The 24,050-nt window shown below is 30.6% G+C and overlaps 1 protein-coding gene and 1 long non-coding RNA gene across 6 annotated transcripts; both read right to left on the minus strand.

Moving 5' to 3' along the window:
- Nucleotides 1-5,990: 5,990 nt before the first annotated feature.
- On the minus strand, nt 5,991-8,944 carry LOC100853315 (uncharacterized). 3 transcript variants are annotated; one of them, XR_002031633.2, is made up of 4 exons: nt 8,648-8,944; nt 7,735-7,796; nt 7,513-7,622; nt 5,991-6,195 (listed from the first exon to the last, which is right to left on the minus strand). It is a non-coding gene; the product is annotated as an uncharacterized LOC100853315 (long non-coding RNA). The 3 variants fall into 3 exon arrangements; XR_009467300.1 differs by having other exon boundaries at nt 8,419-8,926; XR_787251.3 differs by having other exon boundaries at nt 7,926-8,926.
- Nucleotides 8,945-13,468: 4,524 nt separating this feature from the next.
- Nucleotides 13,469-21,778, minus strand: LOC100257397 (co-chaperone protein p23-1). 3 transcript variants are annotated; one of them, XM_019224643.2, is made up of 7 exons: nt 21,594-21,643; nt 16,853-17,115; nt 14,822-15,002; nt 14,586-14,739; nt 14,448-14,485; nt 13,896-13,950; nt 13,469-13,715 (listed from the first exon to the last, which is right to left on the minus strand). In XM_019224643.2, exons 2-7 carry the CDS (start codon nt 16,885-16,887, stop codon nt 13,636-13,638), a joined length of 543 nt encoding a protein of 180 aa, XP_019080188.1. In that variant the 5' UTR covers nt 16,888-17,115; nt 21,594-21,643; the 3' UTR covers nt 13,469-13,635. The 3 variants fall into 3 exon arrangements, with proteins under 3 accessions (XP_019080188.1, XP_002276982.1, XP_002277004.1); XM_002276946.4 differs by lacking the exon at nt 16,853-17,115 and having other exon boundaries at nt 21,594-21,778; XM_002276968.4 differs by lacking the exons at nt 13,896-13,950; nt 16,853-17,115 and having other exon boundaries at nt 21,594-21,778.
- Between the last annotated feature and the right edge of the window lie 2,272 nt (nt 21,779-24,050).

Genomic DNA, 24,050 nt, shown 5'->3' on the forward strand with positions numbered 1-24,050 from the left:
CTCACGGGTAAGGAGGAAAATGTTGGGATATATCGCCGAGATATCGTGTATTGGGAGGGGTCGACATGATATTTTGTGGAAAAAAATCGGAGGGGAGAAATTTCTACAAAAATTGCCAAAAAGATCGCTGATATATCAGCTCCAAGCGATAAATTGCCGATATAATGGAAAAAAACGGCCAAAAGGATGAAAATCGCCGATATTTCGACAATTTTTCGATCAATCAACGCGCTACAGTGCACTCTAAGAATTTCCTTTTTTTTGTGATGTTGAACGGATTTGAATGGGGTTCAACACATCCGACCACCAAGGCAAGTTTGCCCTTTATTAAGTAAATTGCACTTAAAATATATATTCAAAGTTATCATGTAAAGAAAATTTTAGAGAGCAAATTAAATATAATTATTTTATAATTAAATACTAAAATTTCTTTTAATTGATTACCAAAAATATAAAAATTATCATAATAATTTTCTTCATAGTGTTTTCAATATCATTAATGAATTAATTAAATATTAAAAAATTGTACATATATCATAATTTATTTTATATTATTTAATACAATTAAATTAAATGGATCATAATTTTAATATTAATATATATTTTTAAGTTAGACATATTATAATCAAATATCATAATATTATTATGAAATAATATTTGATATAATTTAATAATAAATATACACTTATAAAATTCATATTTTTATCGATGCATACAATATTATTATCAAATATAATAAATCATATTATACATATATCAAATTCTTTAATAAAACAACTTTAAAATATCTATTATACTTCTAATTACATTTTTATGAAGTTTTTCTTATATTTTTATAAATTTTGATCAATTTTAGGTTTATCGATATTTTTTTTACAAAATATCCCCGATATATCCCATATATATGTCATCCTTGCTCACGCGTGGGGTATGGAAATAAAAAATCATCCATTTTTTTACTACTTTTCAAAAAACACCATTTTTTTTATAAATATTTATCCTATTTTTTTATTTTTTTATTCATTTTTAATTTATCTTTTATTTATATTTATATTATCATTTTATTTTATATTATCCTTTTATTTTTAACTACTTTTCATATTTATCTCAATATACCTATTTTAAAAAATTACTATCACTTCACTCTTAATTATTTTATTTATCCTTTTAATTTTATTTAAATTTAAATTTGTTATTTTAAAATATTAAAAATATAATTTTACTGAAAAATTACTACAATATAAAAAAAATTAATGAAGTTCTAATATTTTATAAATTAAAATTAATTTGATAAGATAAATTATTAATAATTTTAATTATTTAAATAAATTAATATTAATAGAAAAATTTGTTACCACAAATTTGTAATAAAATTTTAGAAATTAAATCTCAAATGAAATATTTTTTTATAAATCAATAATTTTTTATTTAAAATATAATAAAACATGTTTTGATAAAAAATATTTTTAAAATTTTTAAAATAAATGAATATAAGTAAATTGAAGAAATTTAAGCTAATTTTTATAAAAATTTGATAAATATTAACTTTAATCATACTTATATCAATTACATTTACAAAATAATTTTAATACGTATATTCTTACTTATTTTATCAAAAATTTTAAGTTTTTTTTAAGTATTTTCATTAATTTTGAATCATTTATGTTCTATCGATATTTTTGGTTAAAAAATTCATCAATGTTTCTTCGATACTTTTGATATATCCATAAAATCCAAATACCGATATACCTTGATTTACCGAAATTTCAAATCTTTGGTTGTACCCAACAAAAGTAGGATTCATCCCCTTGTGACAATGCAGCTCCTGCGCCGGTAGTAAGTGGGTCTAAGCGTGATGGTTATTTTTTACCATTTTCATCAACTACATATCCTTCACACTAAGTGTCATAAAATGATTGAAGATTTTGCTGTCTAAAAATGTATTTGAATTTGTCTATCTACTCTTATCTTTTGGGATTTGAGGACCCAAGCCTAAACAACTTTTGTACTCAGAAAGCAACTTGAGATGCAAAGCTTCCTAAAATGCCAGTTGCATCAGGTGAAATTTGTCTCTGAAATGTAATTAGATTGCCCTACCAGGTTGGTTATCTTAGAAAATTTTCAACTTTAAATGCTGTAAATAAGTTTATCATCTAATTACATGTAATTACCAAAAAGGGTGTTTTGGTAATTTGGTTGGAAAAAAAAAAAATAGGAATCCAATTATGTAAAATTAAATTTACCTTCATCAACTTGGAAAATATTTAGAGGTTCATGTGCTATGGCATTACTTTCAAATATCCTTTACAAAATGCTCTTTTGGGCACTTCAATACTCTCCGGCTTCCATCCTTCTTTTTCCAATAACCTTTTGTTAAAAAAAAAAATTAAAAACATATTTAACAATTAAAAACAAAAAAATAGTTTTTTTAAAATAAATAGCAAAGAGTGTTTCAAATATTATTTTTTGATAATACATTTTAATTATTTTCACTTGTCTTCTAAAAATTGATTTAAAAAATAATAGAATAAATATGAAAAATGAATCATTAAAATAAAATTAATTTTTAAAAAATGTTTGAAAATATAAAATATAATTTGAAAACATTTCTAATTCCTAAGCAGACTTTTGTTATAAAAATATCATAAAACTATTTTTTAGAATGTTTCTCAAAAACAAATTTTTATAACCATTTCGATAATGTCCTAAACAAACTTTCTTTATTTCATCCCTTTACTTAAAAAATAAAAATTAATATGCAAATCTCTTTTCTTTTCTAAAGTCTATGGATATTTTTTGATGGTTTTTATTGATCAATATGAAACATCATGTTTCAATTGCTAAAAATTTTCTATTTACTTTTATAATTAAAAAAAAAAGCCTTATCAAACAAGATTTTGAAAAACAATCAAAATTTTAATTTTAAAAAATTAAAATTAAAAAAAATTGTGGAACCAAACCATATTTCACTGATAAATTTTCTTATGTACATTTAGAAGAACAAACAGAAATTTGGCCCACAATTTTGAATTGTTTAAAAGATAGAAAGAAAAATAAAATAACAAATAATAATAATAATTATATTAAAAGTTTAAATATTTTAAAAATATATAAATTCTGAATTAATTTTAAGACAATGCACACCATCTTGTCTTATTATTATTTTTGTATTTTTATTTTACGTATAAAAGTGCAGGTAGAAAACCTTGGGGCTAGGGCTACACTTCCACCATTCCCATCTTCTGCTTTACCTTCCTGCGGAGCCGCCGCAGAGTTGCTTTAAGCGTTTCCGCAGAGGAAGCCTATTCGAGTTGTTGGAAACGGTGGTGTTTCTTCCTTTAAGAGATTGGCTTCCTCTCAACTTTGTACGCCAATAACTCAATTCATTTGACAGAGAGCTCAAAGGAATCCATTGGGTGGTCAACGATGCAGAAGAAAAGCAGATCTGCATAAGCAAGGTGAGCTACTTCATTTCCACTTGTGGAAGTTTCAGTCCCATGGAGTTTAGGCCTAGTGCTAAGATAGGTTGCCCAATCAGTGGCCGATTAGGAGATTTTTGCCTTCCAAATGGTGAAATTGGTTTGGAAAACTGCATCTTTGGCGTATCATCCTGGCCTGAATGGCAGGGGTGGCTGATCATGAGCTACGGATCAGTGAAAATCATTGGGATGGGTGGAGTTGGTAAGATTGTAATTGCTCATTTCGGACGTAAGGTTGTTGGAGTGGTGATGCATTGTGGTTGTGGAATTGAATGCATTGAGCATAGCAAAAGTAATTCCTAACTCAATCTCTAGCAGAATTTACCTAGTAAGAAAGGAAGGATTCTGTCTGCATTAAGATTGAGCTATCATCATATACATTCATGTAGGAAAATGAGATCTCCTTATTGTGCAATATTCCCAAAGGATGACCAATAGGAGGAGAAAAATTATGGATGGCAGAAGGTTTAATGACCGTTAGCCAATGAGCAAATAGAATTAGATGGTAATTATTTGAAGTTTTCAAAGTCATTTTCCTAATCATCTCTTGGTGGTTTGTGATACATGACCTTATTAACAAACTATCTACCATGATAGAAATATACTTCATTTAATTTTGTTGCTGGAGAAGTATGTTTTATTAAGATCTATGTTTCATTTAGATTGTTGTTGAAGAGATATGTTTCATTTAAATGATAAGTTGGAGTAATAGATTCATTGAACTATCAATGGATTGATCATGGTATGGACATAACTATTTAAGGAACAAGGTGCTCACATCCTTGGTACGAAAGCGGATTGAAAATTCATCTTTAAGCTATACATAGTTGGAGTCACAAGAAAACAAGAGCAGAGATAGATTGACCTATTCTATCTTTTCATTTGATATGATGTGCCCATACCCAACACCCAATTCTTTGTATCTTTGTACTATTCCACTTGCAATTTCGTGTATATGTCATTGTAGTGCTTTTACTATTCCCCGAACATCTTTTTTTGTCAAAAATTAAACTAGGAAATGTCTTTTGACATCTTCATCCTGCAATTCTAGGTCAGCATCAGTATTTGTACTGTGCCAATTTCAATTTATGATGTAATGGGATCCTTAAGCTCAATGAGATTATCTTTGTTGTTAAGTTGCTTTGTTTCTTTTCCTTTGTAATTTGATGGGTTTGCAGTCTTTGGAATGTAAAGAGGATAAGGAAGTATTATTCCCTTTATAAATGGATGGATCTACAATTACCTGTTGGTATCAATATTTTTGCCATTGAATTTGAATATGTTTTTTTATTTCAATTTATCATGCATTATTTTTTTCCTTTATTAATATTTATTATCACCACTCAGTTTTTATAAATTACAACATTTTCTTCCCCCATCTTAGCATATAAAAAGCCTTCATTTGGTTGCCAATTCTGTTGCAGCCTAATTTTGAAAACACAAATCAGTTGGTGTCCAATGTCTTGTCTTATGAGCAAAATAAAATGCTTTGGAATTTCCCTTTGGTTTGCAAGTTGTGGAACGGATGGGTTATGGGTTCAAGGTGCCAGAAGAGTTTACATCCAACACCACCCCAACCATGGAATGAATTAATGTGGTTAATACCTGTTGGCACTTGTCATTCTTCTTTCTACTGTTTTTTAAGTCTGAAATGAGAATAAAGAACAATCTGGCAAGACCTTTCTGTTTAACTTTCATTGTGTCTTGATTGGGTTCACGACTCTAAGTGGTTCATGTAGATATTGTCCGCTTGTGTTTCCATGGTTAAAGAAGTATATATATGTATATATATGGTATTCAGAACTTCTTTCCTTTTCGACGTGGAACATAGCATGTTTTGATATTTTATTATTTAATCATACCTGGTAGATGGACCTTTGAAATCAAGACAATATCAGTAACCATACTTGTTGAACATGACTCAACAGAAGATGAAGAATGGTCTTTGTATTTTTTATAAGTGTATTCCACATTGGAAAATGACAAAGAACGATCTAAGTATTTGATAATGGTATGCTCCTATGGGCCTAAGGCATATGCCAAGATATGCATTGGACTGGTTGGGCTGGCCAGAGATTCAAGCCTTGGCCGAGCGACCCCTGTTTGACCTAAATAATATCTTTCTATGAAAGAAGGATGGTTTAGTAAACAGAAGAATGAAGAAATTCTAACTTAAGACTTGTCTTGCATTTTCTTAAAACAATCAATCATTGTTGCTTAAACTGCTAGTAAAATAGACATTTAATCATATTTTGCTTAAAGGAAACTCGATCGATCATCCACGTCAAAACGATTCGCCTTTAGGTCCTAATTGCCTTGACGAGCTACTTGGGGTAAATACTGGAACATCAAGTTTAATCAATTGAAGATTAATATAATTAATGTCAGAAAAAATATCAATTATACACATGCATGAAGAATATATTCTAGGTATCTTCAAATGTTAAAAATGAATTTGTCAATGACTCGGATGTATTCTAGATGAATACCTTTTTCCTCCAAAGATTCACGTAATCAAATCAAAAACATTTACTTATGGGCATTTACTGAGTGAAAAATCAAAGTTGTGTTGGAGAAAAGTTCAAACAAAAATCAACACAGGCGTCCCTAATGTACAACTCTACAACCATACAAATTGCAATCACAGCTTCCCATTGGGTACCAGCTCACAGATCTTGAGTTCCTTCATCTCTTCCATCAATGGGAAGCCCTCTTCCTGGAAAAACAACACAAGATTGTCACACCAACTTGCATACAATATACCCAAATTGCCAAGGCTGTGTAGTAAGCATTTGAGGCATGGACACTACTGTATATTAGGGATTCAAGTGAAGTGTCGTGATGCATTGAATGTAAAAGATTGACATGAGAATGTGGGAAACATTGATGTCATCTAGCATATATACATAATGAAGTCATCTAAACACGAAGAAATGACATTTATAAATTCCTTATGCTTATCACTCCTGACCTGCAAAGATCATACCAACTAATCCTTACAATGGAAAGGGGGAAAGGTGGATCAAGGGATGTTCATTAAAGACGAGCAACACCAAAAGAGGTTCATGTTTATTAAAGAAATAGAGACCTGGTATTGTATCAAGGGGCAATCGTAGTTGCCAAAGGCCACTTTGCAGCAAGTTCATGAAAAACATGCCACAAGTGGTTAGGATAGAAGATTTCAGAAAATAGACATTAGAAATCGGAAAAGGAATAAATATATAAAAATGTAACAAATCACACTCAGGCTATGCTACTGTCTATCCCCTCCCCTGTTCACAGTCTAAAACATTGGCCTACTTTAGAAGGGTAAATGTAACAAATCTATGACTTGGGAGTCTCCAATATGCAACACCAATTCCCTTCATTCAGCATAATAAGAGAAAAAAAATAGTAACTCCACTGCCACCTTGAACAAGTACTTTTGACGACCTCCAAACCCACCAAAATGAAAATATGGTTTCATTAATCTGGCACCTTGAACCCTTCCTTTTGACAAAATGTAAATGCAAAGAAAAAGATACGGTTTCAGTAATTTAAAAGTTTGGAACCGCTAAATTGAAAAGCATTCTATGTTCCCCATATGAGAAGATGCAGGACAGTTGCTGACTTTTGCTATCAAAAATAATTTGACAAAATTTCATATTTGTTCAACTTCAAAGGTAAAAACTGCATTAGGAATAAACCAATGAAACCTAGTGTCATCTAATTCACAACCAAATGAAGTTTTCTATGCTAAAACGAGGGGAAAAAATCCAATTATATTAGATAGAAAGGACTGAGGATCAAAAATAATTATAAACAAAATTTTAAAAACCATAACACTTGAGGTATTTCATCCTTTATTAATTTCTTTTAGAAGAAAACTTTATCATTTCTTTGTTTACAAGAGTAAATATTTAGAGAAATAAACCTGAATTTGTTCTAGTATAGCCTCTGGGTCAGAAAATAAACAAAGGTGGAATGATGCATTACATGGTGAATCAAAAAATTGAATTAAAATGCATAGAATGGCACACATTGTGGTACTTACATGTAACAGAAGACAAAACTTCCAATAATCACTGAGAATACACATTCATAAAGGAAATAAATCCTTTCTTATCCTTTGACCTTTCTACACCATAAGCACTACAAATCTGCCTATACAAAGAGAAAAAACGGATAAAGTTAGCATGAGAGTCCAATACATCTAGTTTAAGGATAATATAGCATCATAAACTGAATTTGGAAAGCTAGAAATGGCGATACTTACATGGAATTGTGGAAGATTGACGAGAAAATAGTAAGCCAATAAACCACGTCAATAACCACTTCCTAGTCAAATTTTCAACAAAAAGGAAGGTTAGTTAGAAATTCATGATTAGTTAAGCTAATAGTAAAAACTTGTAATAATATGTGGCACAAATTGGAAGTGGTATAGATTTTTTTTTGGAATGTGCATACCTTTTTCAGTACAAAAATAGGTTTGCATTTCCTCGATCTCAGCTTATTACACCTCAAAAATGAATTCTCAAAGAGTACTTTCCCAAATAGTGTATTACAAGGTAACCTCCAACTTATCATCCTCTTTGTCTTGTATATGATGATTACATCCGATCTTCCTTTCAATATTATTTGCTACCTATCTTCTTTCTCCATCTTATATTAAAAAATATTTCAACATATATAAAGCATATTTCTCCAGCAACGAGAACAGATGTTATATTTCTCTTCTCACAAATTGAGCTACATCATTAATGAGGTCATGCATTACATTCACCCCTCGGACGGAGGTGATTTTTGAAAAAATGACTTTAATAATAATGTATGAAAATAATCACTTTGCTTATTCTCGATCGGTTTTATCAAAGGGTGTGATGTATAACCCTTTATCCGACGTTGAACAATAAGCAAAGCATTGCTCAATTTAATATAAAATTTGTGCATCTAATCTTACCAACTCCACCCATTCCAATAATAAAAATCCCCATGCTATCATTTCTTAACATCGTTGTAACATCTCTACCATCAGAGATCGGTGTTTCCAAAGCACAAATTGTCACTGCAACCTTCTTCAAACCTAGAACAGAAATATCTCCTGACCGGCAACTGATTGCCCTTATCTTGGACCCCATGGACTGAGTGGGGCTTAAACTACCACAACGAGAAGGAATGAAGTCGAGTACCTCGCTTATGCAGATATGCCTCTCTTCCGCCTTGTTGACTACTACATGGATCTTCAACAATACTTTCTCCAATCGCTTGAGCAAGTCAAAGGAAACCAATCTGTCAAACAACATTTCCATGGCACCTTTGGAAAGTAGAGAGCCTTAGAATCCAAAGTGTGGATTGAGTGAATCAAAGAGAACTGGCTTCATCTGTGAGGCCTCACCTAACTTGCTAGGGTTGGGCTCAGAGAGAGCGGCGGACCAAAGCCAGGTAAAATAAGGAGATGCTCTGCAGTGTAGCCCTAGATCTGACTTATATAGTTAAATTATCAAGGGTTATTTCACTTATTTGATGAAAGTTTTTTTTTTTCTTTTTCATTTTTCCTTTTTTTTTTTTTTTTTAAGTCATTTGAATATGTTTTTTATAAAAATAATATTTTAAAAGAAATATATTTAGGTCCAAAATGAGTTATTTTTTATGATTAAATTCATAAATTTATAAATTGAAGAATTATTTAATCAATTAATTTAAATATTAATTTTACATAAAGAAATAAATTAAAATTTTATTTTCATTAATTAGTAAATTATTTCAAACTTACTTTAAATTTTCAAGCTAAAAATTAGCAAATCATTTGAAAAGCATTAAAACCCTGAAATGTTAACAGGATCCAGGAATTTGAAATAAATAGAGTAATTTTAAAAAGTATTTTTAAAAATTGGATAGAAAATTTTCTAATTTATGGCACTTGTAAAAAATTCAATTGAAAATTTTCTTTAAGTTGAATCTTGAAGTCATAAAACCTTTTCAACTTGTGATAAAAAATACATGATGAAAAGTGTCATAAATTTAAAACAGTCATAATTTAATAAATATTTATTTAAAAAAATGATATTTTATCAAAATCACATGTTCTAATTATATTGAAAATAAATATAATATAAAAATAAATAAATATTATAAATTTTTTATAAGAAATAAATTATTTTTATTTTTATGTGTTATTAAAAATAAAATTTTTTAAAAATTAAATTAATTTTTTATTTAATTATATATATATATATATATATATATATATATATATATATATAGATATATATATAATCAAATCAATAGAACGAGACAAGGAATACCCATACTCGACTTGGTAAAAATAATAATTAAAATATTTTTAAAAAAATTAAAAAATAATAATAATCTTCAACCCATCCTAATATTTAGGTTTTCTCAAATTTATTTTATTAGGAGCAAGACGATGTTGATACTAAAAATACTCAATCAATTATCACTCCTATCCATACAATAAATATTTGTGCCAAAAGAATGAAAACAATTTCTACTTTTAAAAATTAATCCACAAAAGTATAAATATAACCTCTATTTTTTATATAGTGTCAATGTGAAGCTCAGTTAAAAAGCTCTATTTATGACCAACACCAAGCTCCTCAGACATGGCATATTGAACTTAAAAGCTTTTTACTTTCATATGGATATGTCAAATCTCAATCTGTCATCATTGTTTATTAATCAACTAAAAGTTGTCACTTTGTACATCTTAATGTATGTGGACAACCTCATCATTATTGGAAGTTGCACATCAGCACTAAATAAGTTCATTTCATCATTTGCCACTTGATTTTCTTTGAAAGACTTGGGCTCTCTGAGTTATTTTTTGGAGTTAAAGCCCTCTTAATCAAGCATGGTTTGTTTATCTCCTAACACTAGTATATTTGTGGCTTTCTTGAGAAAACCAACATGCACGAAACAAAAGTGGTGTCAACTTTATTATCTATCTAGCCTCTCTACTTTAATGATAACAGCTCGTCAGCTAATGACACTCTATATAGAAAAGTTATTGGAGCCATATAGTATCTCTCATTGACATGCCAAGATATATAATTTGTTATCAACAAATTGTCTTAGTTTTATGCATCGCCCATCTCATACTCATTGAGCAACAATTAAAAGAGTGTTCCATTACCTTAAGGGCATAATACATTAGAACATTTATATTCTTCAATCCTCTTCACCATCACTAAATGCATTTATCGATGTCAATTAGGCTAGAAATCTCAATGGAAAAACCTTAACAACTAGTTATATTTTCTTTGTTGGCCCTAACCTCATTTTTTGGAGCTACAAGAAGTAGAAGATTATAGCTCACTCATGAATTGAGATTGAGCATGATGTTGTCACCTTCGCAATTGGATTCAAAACTTGTTATGAGAAATTTAATTTTCTCTCTTATCTACACCAACCATGTAATATGATAATATCGGAGTAAGATATCCATGTGTCAATCCTATCTTCCACTCATGAATGAAGCATATGATAGTTGACTATCACTTTGTTTGTGACCAAGTGTCCAAGAAACACATTTTGGTGTCACATGTTCATTTAGCTAATCAATTGGCAAACTTGCTCACAAAGTCATTATCATTCGGACAACAATACCAATCTCAACAATCCAAGCTTACAACTCTTGATGAAACTTTAATTTTGCAATCCCATGAAAGGAAGACACCATCATTTGTAATTCGACCACCCATCACTAAAATTGCTATAAGATGGTAGCAATTGATGAAAAATCTTCCTCATCATAGCAACTAAATTCTAGCTTAATTCTCTATATGTTATAGTTGTGTTTATGTCATTAGTTATGGTTGTAATTGATTCCACATGTGACACTTATGCCATCAATTATGGTTGGAAGGGACTCCATTCATTCTTCAAATGAATATTGTATAATAATAATGATAATACAAAATATATATATTGCAGAGTCTTTAGTTATTTACTTAAATTTCAAAATTTTCAAAATTCAGGTCAAAGAGAATCCAACATTAAGAAACTTATTTAAGAAAATATCAAAAAAGAAATTGAATAATATGACATTTGACTTGAGAAATTTTCTAGTAAGATTTCTTTAATTCTTTAAACAAATACAAGTAGTTAAATAAATAATAAAATTAAAATAATTTATACTAAAATAGTAACATAAATAACAAAAATAGCAACAAAATATTTAAAACAACTTGATTTACTTACAATGGCCTTGACGTACAGTTCGTAGATGAGAAGTTTGGAATACAAAAGATAAGTAGTAGAGAAGATATGAAAGACATAAGAGCATAAGGAGAGCACAAGCAATAAGATTTTTCCAAGGTTTTCCAGTTGAAGCCTTTTCTCCTTGCAAAAAGTCCTTTTCATAATTGAGGGGGTGAAATTCAAAGTATCTTAAATATGTGGAAATGAGAGTCGTGAATTCAGAAAGTTGAAGATTCCTCATGCCATGTCTTGAAAAGAGAGCTGCATTAATTTTTGAAGCCAGGTTGGATACATTAGTTTATATATATATTTGTCTTTGAAAGAGAAAAGCCTTATATGTGATGAGTTGTCCACCATAGTTTATATACATATTTGTCTTTGAAAGAGAAAAGTCTTACGTACGATGAGTTATGAGTTGTCCACCATCTTTAAAGGAATCTTATCTTTTCTTTTGGAAAGCATCGTGTCCTTTTTATTTGATATTAGAGCGATTGAATTTGAAGATGAGGTCCGTCTTTCTATCTTTTGTCCTGAAGATAAGGGTATTGAAAGTAAAAATGGTTGTCTTCGATTCTTCTCTACTTTTATCTTTAAAAGTTCAAGGAGTGAGACCTTATGGTAATGTAATAGAACACTCATTTTCATTCTTTGATCAATTAATTTAAAAGTTATTGTTGGTGTAATTCCTAACTGGAGTCAAGTCTGTATAACTTCATTAAAGTCAGACGGACTTCTTCTCTTATTTGTGGTAAAATCATCACCATCATTCTCCATTTCAAAGAAAATTTTTGAAGACGTTTCTTAAGATCCTTTTTGCTAAGTATTCTTGGAACTTTTGAAAAGGGTATCATAGATATCCATGAGAGGAGGTGTTAATGGAGTCTTTGGGTATAAGAGTTTGAATTACTAGAGTTGGTCAATTCTTGTATAACCCAACCATCATTTGATTTTAAATTCTTTAGCCAAATATGTAGGGCATGGAGATTTACTTTTTGATGAGAGTGAAATCTTAACACTGTAACCATGAGATAGTAAATTGGAATAAAGAAGAAAAAAAATTCAATTTTGAATTTTGAGGAGCTTTGATATTAGTCTTTAAATATTCAAATTTTGGTGAAAGACATGGAGGAAGAATCTTTTGAGTAGACCCAAAATAAAGTTATCATTCTTGAAAAGAATTCGGAAATGATGATTTTTAGAATTCAGGATAAATTTTTATTATTATTATTTTTTATATAAAAAAAAAAAAAAACACAAAGCAAAAAAGCATGAATGATCATAGTGTCTATACTCAATTGGAAATCTTCAAGAGGAGAAGACTCAACCATGATGATGAGGTCTTTTCACTAAATTGATTTTGAAGGGATGAACTTCCAAGAGTTTGAGAGTATGAAGAGTAGAAGGGTGAAGTAGTAGGAGAAAAGGGTCTAATTAAGAAATTTAGGTCTAGAAAACTGGTGGAAAGAATTTTGAATCCATTTGAAGAAGAGGGTTTGGAAATAGGTGTTGAAATGGGATATGGAACTAGTGGTGAGGATTTTGAGTTTAGGAGGGTTTTGAAGAAGTCTTTTTCTTATGTTAGGATTCTTTAGTCAGGACAATCTTTCTTGAAATAGAAGATGGTTTGGACCGACATGGCCTGGCCTGGCCTTGAAGAACTCATTTTTTTTTCCAAGTAAAAACTCTCTTGTAAGAAAATACTGAAAAGAATTTAAGACATGGTTAATGGATCCTAGAAATCTGATTTGGTGCAATGATTCCTTGATATATTTCATGTGACAAAAATCTAATTTGGTTTCTGAAATAGAGAAAGGGTTATTTGATTAGAAGGGATGAAAATCTAACCCTCCACATTACACTTTACAACTTGTTTGCTGAACAAAGGCCAAACCCTATACACAAACAAACTGTAATTAATATGATATGAATCCAAGACTACACCTCTTGCCTCAAGCACTTAAGCTTTAGCCTCCTCAGCCAATGCTGCAACCTGCTTTTCTTTTCCTTTGCCTTCCTCCTCTTCTGCTTCGAACCCTTCTGCAAAATATGCACCACCATATTAAAGACATAATCATGCACTGGCTCTTTGTTATGAGCACCTACAAATTTCAGAGTTGAATGACTTCTGACTCTATACTACTTCACACTACTGGTAGATAACATGTAAAAACAAAAATCTTTCCGGGGAAAATGATCTGATTGTAGAAAATTTCTAACCTTCCTCATCCTTTGACTCATCCATATCAAAGTCATCCTCACCCATATCTAATTTCTGCACAATATTTGATTTAGTCAGCAATGAAAAACCAAAATCATTTCTTGACAGTGTCTTCTTCTGCATCTCCATTTTGTAACTTGGTGACCTTGAAAGATTTGTTCCCTTTCAATCAAGACTTTTTCAACCTATTTTTCTTTTCTGTTACAACAATAACCACCTCACCCAAAGAATAAACATGGACAGAAAGCAAAAAGCCTAATTAAACCCCATCTAAAAGATCGCATACCAACTGATGCACAACCTGTAACCAGACTCAAAGCCTACTAGACTACCATATGCAGCATCAGATGTTTACATGATGAAATTATGGGATTCAGACACTCATTCAGTAGTTATCAGGTCTGTTAGACACAGAATATAAAGCTTACAAACAAAATAACCAATTGCAGGATTCACAATATTGGAAGTTACAACTACAAATCTGTCCCCGAGAAACATTAAGAGAAAAAAGGTAATGTCATTATTTATATATGCTTAAGCATGTTACTTACCGAAAAGTCCATGTCATCAAAATCCATGCCAACTTTCTCTGTTAAAGCATTGCAGAAAAGGTTGTATCAATGAAGCTGAATGAAATAGAACAAGAGAATAGAACAAAGAGGAAACTTATGACAAATGCAAACCCCTACCATTTTCATCCTCTTCATCAACCCATTTGTCCCAGTCAACTTTAAGGAACACGGGTGGTTTTCCTTCGTTCTTAATTAGCCTAGCCCACCATTTCTTCTCTGCTTTTGCAATGACATAGACGATGCTTCTGACTCCAACATTACACTTGCTATCCTGTAATATTAACATCATTTCAGCTGCTTGATTTACTAAATGAGAAATTTCATTGGACCCTCTAAGCTCCATGTCATTATACCTCAACTTTGATCTTATCAAACAGTTCGATATCAACTTCATAAGGTACATCATCTTTGGTGGCAGAGAACATGAATCTCCCTTCAGGTTCAAGCTTGAGCTTTACATCTTTAGCATCAGGTAACTCAACAGTGAGGTAGAGCTTGTCAGATCTCTGGGCCCACTTCACAGTTGGGTGTCGGCTGTAACCAGTAAATATATTCATGATGAATATATCTAATCCAGTTTGCCAAAACCCAATTCTCTACCAAACTATGCTTCCTATTATTTTGTCATTTTCCTGTTCTGGTAATAGAGAAATCTCCTTTTCTACATGTTATTTGCTTATTCAGCAGATTTGTTGGTTTATTGTGAATCTTGGAATTTCTTCCCTTTCATGAATACAATTCAACACTAAGCAAGAAGTAAAGGACAGTCTAAAGCATGCAGATGAGGGGAATGACCAACTATCCCATCTGTCATATACCACAATCCCTAAGCCTAGCACTAGAAAAACAATAGGTAACTGATCCACAGCATCAATTTTTGGAAGGGGTTTCAATGATCATTTAGTTCTTAGATGGCAACTCCTATTTCTATCAAAGCTAAATCTTTTCTACTGATATAATTCCATTTCCATCTTCAGTTGGCAGATGTCTTGGGACCTTACAGGCATATTTTTTACAAGTTGATAGTTAAAAGTTCAGGCTTATGGATAAGTCACATGGAAACTATTTCTGAATCTTAAATAATTTTGCAAATGTGAGCATCTCAAGGTTGATGACAATAGGAATGTAGTGTGACATTAATTTTGACAAGATAGATACAATATCTCCTATTAGTCTTCATAGAATTGTAATAGAAAAAGTATAGGTTGAATCTGAAAAAACCTGTCAGAATGGCTACATTTACTAAATTGCATACCATAAAAGAGAATGATGAGAAATTAATAGCTATTTGGATCAGGTGAAGCCAAAAAAGCAAAAACAGAAAAGTGCTGTCTTAGATAATGAATATGGTGATATCTCTGATTGTCACTCTCCCCTCCTCCTTTCTCTCTCTCTCAACTGGTACAATTTGTTACCTGTATACATTTTCAAGCCAAATACTTAAAAAATGTATGAAAAATAAACTAATAGAAGAGTCAAGATTCTTTTGTCCTGGTTAATGCTTCTACATATCCAACAAATTTGGTAGACCTTACAAATTCCTTAGTCTTGATTGGTGCATCTTATGTATGGGAAGTGAAGAATCAATCGACTATCTCTTTTTACATTGCCTATTAATATCAAGGCTTTGGCATAAGCTATTTAGTCTAGCTAGGATGGATTGAGTTCTGCCCAAGAGCATATGTGACATGATACCATCTTGTGTAGAGGTTTGGGGAGTTTCATCAGAGATAAAGACCCTTTGGCAAATCACATGTCTCATTGTGCCTTGGATCTTGTGGTAAAAGAGAAATACTGGGATCTTTGAGGAAAAGTAGAAAACAATAGAGATGTTGTTGGGTCTACTTCACTTCTATTATGCCTTTTGGGCTTCTTGTATTTGGATCAGGTGAAGCCAAAAAAGCAAAAACAGAAAAGTGCTGTCTTAGATAATGAATATGGTAATATCTCTGATTGTCACTCTCCCCTCCTCCTTTTTCTCTCTCTCAACTGGTACAATTTGTTACCTGTATACATTTTCAAGCCAAATACTTAAAAAATGTATGAAAAATAAACTAATAGAAGAGTCAAGATTCTTTTGTTCTGGTTAATGGATCCCCTGCATGTTGCTTTTAAGAGTCTGACTATCAGATAGGATAATCTAATGACTCCATATTAATCTATTATCTGATGGAGGGCTTCCTATTAAATGATCGGTTATGATATTATACATGGAGGAATTGTAGAAGGTTTTTGGGTGGGACCAATTTTGGAAGATTGTACAACTTGGTCTTATGGAAATGACACAACAGTTTTTTCAAATACAGAAAAACAATCACCTCACAAGTCATCTATTGTTTTGCAGTATTAGTACTGTACGTGAAATCAGAAAATAGAGAGCTAACCTCCATTTGTCAAGAGCAATGGGTGGCATCAACATTTGTGTTAGATTGTTAAGTAGATGTGTATAACAAGTTATTGATCAAGAGGTTGGCATATAGAAGTTTAGGAGTTGCAGTTGGTGGAGACAGCAAAGCAGAGCGAGGGTGAGGGGATAGAGTGAGAAAGCTTCTGAGTTGGAGAGCTTCAATATCAACAATCTAAAAAATTCAACCTTAGGAATGGTGATCCATTATCTCTCTTTACAAGACTCTTTTGGTATGGTCAACTGGGATGAAAAACAATAAACATTATGAAGGCCCCATACGAGCAGTCAATTAACCTTTTCATTAGCAAAAGGGTAACAACATGTGCACCACACAATGGATTCCTCTCCCTCTAGTGGCATGCTTAAGACCCTTTGAGGAAAGGGAACAAAAGGAAGAGATTCAAAATAGAAAGCAAAAGAAATGAAAGAAGAATTCCATTGAAGTGTCTACAAGAATATTAGGAAACGGAATAAGAATAAATCTAATTACTATAATGACCTACACAGATATAAGAATATTTAATTTTGCCATTATACAAAGAGGTAAGAATATTTTGTTTACTAAGTTCTTTTGATCACGAGTCCTTTTGTACCTCTTGTATAGCCTTCCTTGGTTAGTGGAGGTTTACTTAGTTCTTTTGATCAAGCTTATACTTCATGGGGAGGATTTCTCATCTTTCTCATGTCTCTTTTCTCTATTAATACATTAAGAAAGAAAAAAAAAAAAGAAAAAAAGAAAAAAAAGAGGTAAGAATATTTAAAATTAACATTATTTTTGTAAATAATCTTCATTTCGATATTAGGAAATGGAATATTGTTCATTAGTTTACCTTTTGTCTAACATCATTGATTTGATATTATTTACTATACAAAATTATTAAAAGAATTTAACATTGAACCAGATAAATTAAACATGTATTAGGTGAATAAATATACAAATATTGTTCATTAGTTCACCCACACTAAAGGCTTATTGATTTGATATTATTTACTATATGCGCATCTTCAATTTATTAAAAAAAATTTAATATCTAAATAAATTAAAATATGTATTAGGTTCATTAACCTACACTATAACATATAAAATCTCTTCATTTTCACTTTTAGTGATTAATATGTTATTATCTCAGTTAATAATAATTAAAATAATTTGTAATATTTATTATTCATGCCATTATTTTTAATTTATTAGAAAACATGTTATTCTTTTTAATTAATATATAATTTTATTATAATTAAATATGTTAGTATATTAATTTAAAACAATTATATTAATCCCAAGGGCATTTTTGTCTTATTTTCATTCATAAGAAAATAGAAAGGGATTCCTTAAAATTAGGTAAATCCTGCATTTTTTTTTTTGGCTGATTTCAAGTTTTAAGTAGATATTTGGAATGGAAGAAAAGACAATGATTCCTTCTCATTTAATTCCTCAAGAATCAATTAAACATGTCATAATTTCAATCCGATTGGGTTCATACCAACTCCAAATCAAAACCCTTAGATCATCTACACTGATGTTGAGGCAAACTAAGTCTATCATTAAGGTCCTCTAAGTCTAGTTATTACTCTTCTATCCCCATTCCCAAATTAGGTAGGCATGAGGCATTTGGGTGCTACTAAGCAACTTTGAGAAAAGCGTAAGAGATGACACATGTCATACCACTACCTAAATCTTGAAAAACATTAAAAGCAGCTTCAGACGAAGTGAAAACTTAATAGTAAAGCTGATGGGTGAAAGTGAGGAACAGATTTCTAGAGACCTTCCTCATTGACATCTTGGCATTAACCCTTTCTTCATGCACATTATCATATGAATGATATCATCATGGGTAGGTAGAAGAACTACCCTAGGCATTTGACAAGGGCATGCATCAACCCTTGCACACATCTACTACAAACACACATCCTCTATTTTAGACATCTGCCACTGGCTCCCTTCCACTCTTTTGGATGTGCAATACAAGCAGGCATCAAGCCAAAAGTGCTAGCATCTACCATGGTAAAGTAGGCATCTGCCATAAGCAGATTTCCATGCAAGAAGTAATTAGTACTCTTATGTTGGCACCATAATCAAGCAAGAGAAGAGGTACCAAAAGACTAGACTACAAGAACCACATAGAGATGGAACATCGTGTGCTCCATCAATAATTCATTTAAGTGCGCTGGCTCTGTAGTTGAACACTAGTGGGGAAGTGGTAAGTGGCTGAGCTTGCACTATCAAAGAGCTATAAGTGTATGAATCTCCATGCTGTCAGTAGAAGTAATGATGGAAATGATAAATAGCAGCATCTTGAGTAGAAACAGAGCAGATGTGACAGGAAGGTGGTGGCTGATAGGTTCTAAGGAGAAATCCCAGTAAGGGACACTGGAAAACTGCAACACCATTATTGTAGGTGCCACCTAGTAATTCTTCACATTTAATCTAGCAAGTGTCTAACAGAGTAGCTGAAGCAATAGCAATTAGTAGTAGCAGAGGGCAACATGTCAATAGAAGAAGCCACTAATTAGTGATTCATGAGAGTGCATTCATATGCTAGCTTACAGTCACAATGATCATGTACCACATATAATCTTTGTTCACATGTCAACAAAAAATTAACAAGAAGCATTTGTTTAATGGGAAGGAGTAAACCTTTATCACAAGTCGACTTATTCTGACCAGAAGCACCTTAACAAGCATGGGTAGGAAGAGGATTGATGGTGTACTCAGAAACATAGGGTCTCATGTGGTATGAGTTGTGGAAAAGGATCGAGAGATATTGGATGGAGCTGCTCAATAGCTATGTAAGGGTGTAGTCCATGTGTTCAATTCTAAGTATGCAGGAAGAGCTGGATACAAGTAAGATTCCAAAAGGAAAATTTGTTCAGTGAGAGGTAGTAAACAGAGATAAGATGGAATATCTATCATTTAGGAGGAAAGGATGAAGCATCAACCATAAACTTGTCAGATGTTTTCAAGATAAGTAGAGGAATTCCTCTCTTCTATAGACCTATATAAAGAGTGGATATTAGTAGGAGCACCTATGATGCGATTTCATGAAGTTATTTTTGTACTAAAAAATTTTCTTGTTCTTCATTTATGGAATTGGAAAACTAATGTTAGGCAGATTTTCCAACTATTTGATCTTTGGGATACACAAAGATCATGTTTTTTATGTGCATAGTAATGTATGGTGCGATTCTAACAACTGATTTGTACAAGGAAGGAGAACTAATCCCAAATTGGTGTTTTGTATTGTAGGGATGGTGAGAGCAGTGAACCCTTTCTCTTTGCATTTCTCATCTGCAAGACTCCCAAAATAGAATTTTCATCCTTTGGTGTGATTTGAATACTGACCCATTCCATGAGATACGTTATTGCCAGTTGGTATGGCATTAATGTTGAATGAGGAAAGTATGAAATGCAATACCTCCAAGCCTAGCATAGTGCAGGTGGAAGGAGCAAAGTAGAAGTACTTTTGAGGGTATTAAAACACCAAGGTGATATTAAAAAAATCTATTCACTAAGAAGAAGAAATAGAAGGTGACATTCAAAAATTTTAAATTTAGATGGAAGTTGGCGGGAACCAGAGAATGGTATTGATTATTTTCTTTTCTCTATTCTAAAGAGGTGCAGATTGTTGTTTTCTTTCCTTCATCTATTCCCATTTCTTGGGTGCAGGGACTTGAGATTTGTAGTCTAAACTAGTAGGTTCCCTCCATATGTTGTTCAAGAAAAATGCTAAATTCCTATAAGGGAAAGAAGATTAAAAGGAGGAAAAAAAAAAGGCATTGTCTTCTGCATTCTTCTGCTGTATCCTAGTATATCACCGATGCCTCTGCCAATCTTTGGAGCCAATTGTGGGGAAAGCAGTACACCCACTATGAGTGGACTGTAGGGAACTTAGGAGTGCCTATAAACAACTCTCCAAGGGTCTTGTGAATTAGAGTAACACATTTTGGATTTCACTTCGGTTGCCCCAGTAATCCAACAGCTTTGTGGGTCTTAATTCCTAATCTCCATTGATTAAAGAAACTATCAGCTCTAGCCATTCCTATTGGAATCTTATCCTTTCTTGTATTTTTTTCAATTTCTGCTACTCGCTATTTGTCAGTAGCGACACTTCTGCAGCATACATTTCGATTAACAGTTGAGAAAATTAGAAAGGAGAGATGAAATTATCTGCAAACAAGTCCAAATATAGTATATTACACTAGGATTACACTTTTCCAACAGCAGCTATGAAATATGGACTTGAGTGACACATCACAAAGAAATTCTATCGAAATCAAAAGCAGCCAACAGCATCAACCCTCTAGAAACTCTAATGTTCACACCGACAGAGTAATGTTCAAATTCAGCATTCCCTTCGCAATAAAAGAGCTTCAAACAAAGGATGGTAAATTAGCCTTTTGCACAAAAGCCCATTGAAGAGGCATAAAACCAAAGCAACAATCACACACAAATAATTGATCAAGTCACAGAAACAACAGGATATTCAGAAACACACTACGAAAAAAATTAAAATCGAACATAATTTCAGAGAATATTAGCCATCGACAAGAAACCATCTAGTCAAAGCCAAGGACAACACATTAAATATCTCTAAAGAAATAAGCACCGTTTCAAATACACAAAAACAACATTTGATCAAGGAGATAGCATTCAGACTTGAACTCACCATGTGGTCGGAAACTGAAACATATGAAAAATAATCAAACAAACAGAGGATTACCTCATTCTGTGAAGAAAGATTTGAAGCTGAAGCAGAAAAAGATAAAGATTTATCAGAGAGTGATAAGAAAATATCAAACCTGGGATTGATGAGAAAGACAAGAGGCTTTTATAGATGTCAGGGGAAGGTGGTAAATGGAGGAGCCAGAATGTTCCGGAAAGGGCGAAGTCCTTCTGGGAAGTTCCAGAGTCAAGAAATTTTAAAATCAGAGGGTTGCTAAATGCACCCATCTCATTATTAACGCAACCCACCAGTTAAGTTCATTCAACCCAAAGCTTAACAACTTTTAAATTTTTATAAGAAATTCGATAAATCACTATTAATATACTAATATCCTTAATTTAATAAATAAATGAAGTTGAACCAAGACTAAATTATGTGTAAGGTAAATTGACCTACACTATACTACATAAAATTTCTTTATTTAAAATTTTAATGATGTAAATATTATTATGAATATTTTTTAAAATAAAATAAAATCAAATCGAATCGTTATTTATATATATATTATTCAAATTAAAAATCAATAATATTTAATTTTTATATTATGTATGACTATAAATATATTAATATTTTAAATTTTATTAAATGAAATATATATGATATTTGAGGAAAAATAAAGAAGAAAAATAAAAGAAAAAAATTGTAAAAGAAAATAAAAATTAGATTTAAAATTAATAAATTATTATTTATATACTACATCAAACTCATTTCATAATTTTCATTTTTCTTTTTTATGCAAAGATTAATTAACTAATTTTAATTATATTTTATTTTTTCTATATTTTTTATAGAGGAACCCAACATAAAATAATCATTTTCTTACATATTTTTTAATGTAAGTAAATTACAAAACTCAATTACTAGTGAAAAAGATGATAGATAATCTATAATTTTTACATGGATAAATCTAAGCACATTTAACTCACTCAAAATTGAAGAGGGAAAAATATCAAAGGTCTTCCACATGTCCAACATGATTAGGGATTAGGTTTAGGGCTACAAAGCTCAGGAGATTTTTTCCCTACATTTTCTAGGAAACCAAACAAAAAACAAAAGATAAGATGTCAAAAATGGAGGAAAAACATGATTAGTGATTAGGGTTAGGTAGATAATTTCAACTTTTCTTCCAGCATTTTCTAAGGAACCAAACATAACAGAAGAAAATCCGATTAATGGAAAATTATAGGAAAAAAAGAATTTGATTAGTAACTCTGAAAATCTTATTGCTAACTTTGAAATTTTTCTTTGCCAACATGAAAGTTACGATCAGACTTTAAATAAACTAAAAAAACTGCACCTTTCTCCTTCCAAAACTGTTTTCTCCCTTTGTTCTTTTTCTCACTCTCTCTAGAAGCCTCTGATAAGGTCAGAACTTCCATTGAATTGACTTTTATAGTGAAAGGATAAAAAAATAATAATAAAATAACCTAATAAAAGATTATATTTTTATTAAAAAAACATATCATTATATAAAAATATATGTAAATTACATAAGTAAATATATATGAAGAAATTATTATTAAATATTTGCTATATTAATATTTTTTAATGTTTGTTAGATTGATTGGTGTGATAATCCTAATCTAGTCATGAATTCTATTAAAAAAATTAAATTAAATTGGTATTTTTCAAATAAATAAATATGATTAATCTTATCAAAAATTTCAAATTCCTAAATTAATTTTAATTGTTGCATAAAAAAAACTAGATAATGGAATAATAGAGAAGTTAGTTAAATAAAAAAATGATAAAATATAAATGAAAATAATGCACGTCTTGTATAAAAAAATTTATTTTATGCTTAAGTATTATTTTATTATTTATAATTACTTTTTAGGTGCTCATTAATAATTATTTTATCATTTTTATTTAATTGTATTTGTTAATATTAAACATTATTGATAATATAATTGTAAATATTTAAACAAATCAAATTTAATAAAGTGTTACAATGCATGATATATGGAAGGATATGGGTTGTTAAAAAAAAATAGATAATGTAATTCTCTATTAAAAGCATTAAGGTGATTTTTTGGTAATGACAAAAAGCTTTGGTAATAATTAAGAGTTTTATTGATTTTTATTAAAATTGTTTAATATTTTCACAATATTTCTTAATCTTTTAGAAAACTAACATAATAATTCCATTTTGATGATATTTATAACTCTTATCAAATTAAAATTAAATAATTTATATTTAAATTAAAAAATATAAGAAATAAATAGAAAATTTGTTAAATTATTATTATTTATATAATTAATTAATTTAATATAAAAATAATTCTTTTTGATAATTTTTATTAAATAATTAAAAAATTATATAACATTGAATTTATTATCTAATTGTCCATGTGCAAGCTTAGTAGTCCTTAAAAAGCATGACATGATCTAATACACTTTTGAGGTTTATTATTTATTAATAAATTTTCAGTTCACTTCATTTATCATCATCTC

This window comes from Vitis vinifera, chromosome 13 (genome assembly GCF_030704535.1).
Source record: "Vitis vinifera cultivar Pinot Noir 40024 chromosome 13, ASM3070453v1".
In the NCBI taxonomy this organism is placed as follows: Eukaryota; Viridiplantae; Streptophyta; class Magnoliopsida; order Vitales; family Vitaceae; genus Vitis; species Vitis vinifera.

What these genes read in the sequence shown, in the direction of transcription:
- LOC100257397 (XM_019224643.2), bottom strand. Translation starts at nt 16,887, where the DNA reads ATGTTGATGCCACCCATTGCTCTTGACAAATGGAG. An exon ending in TGATGAAGAGGATGAAAATG is followed by an intron (nt 14,486 to 14,585) that starts GTAGGGGTTTGC and finishes ATGCTTTAACAG; the next exon opens with AGAAAGTTGGCATGGATTTT. An exon ending in TTGATGACATGGACTTTTCG is followed by an intron (nt 13,951 to 14,447) that starts GTAAGTAACATG and finishes AATATTGTGCAG; the next exon opens with AAATTAGATATGGGTGAGGA.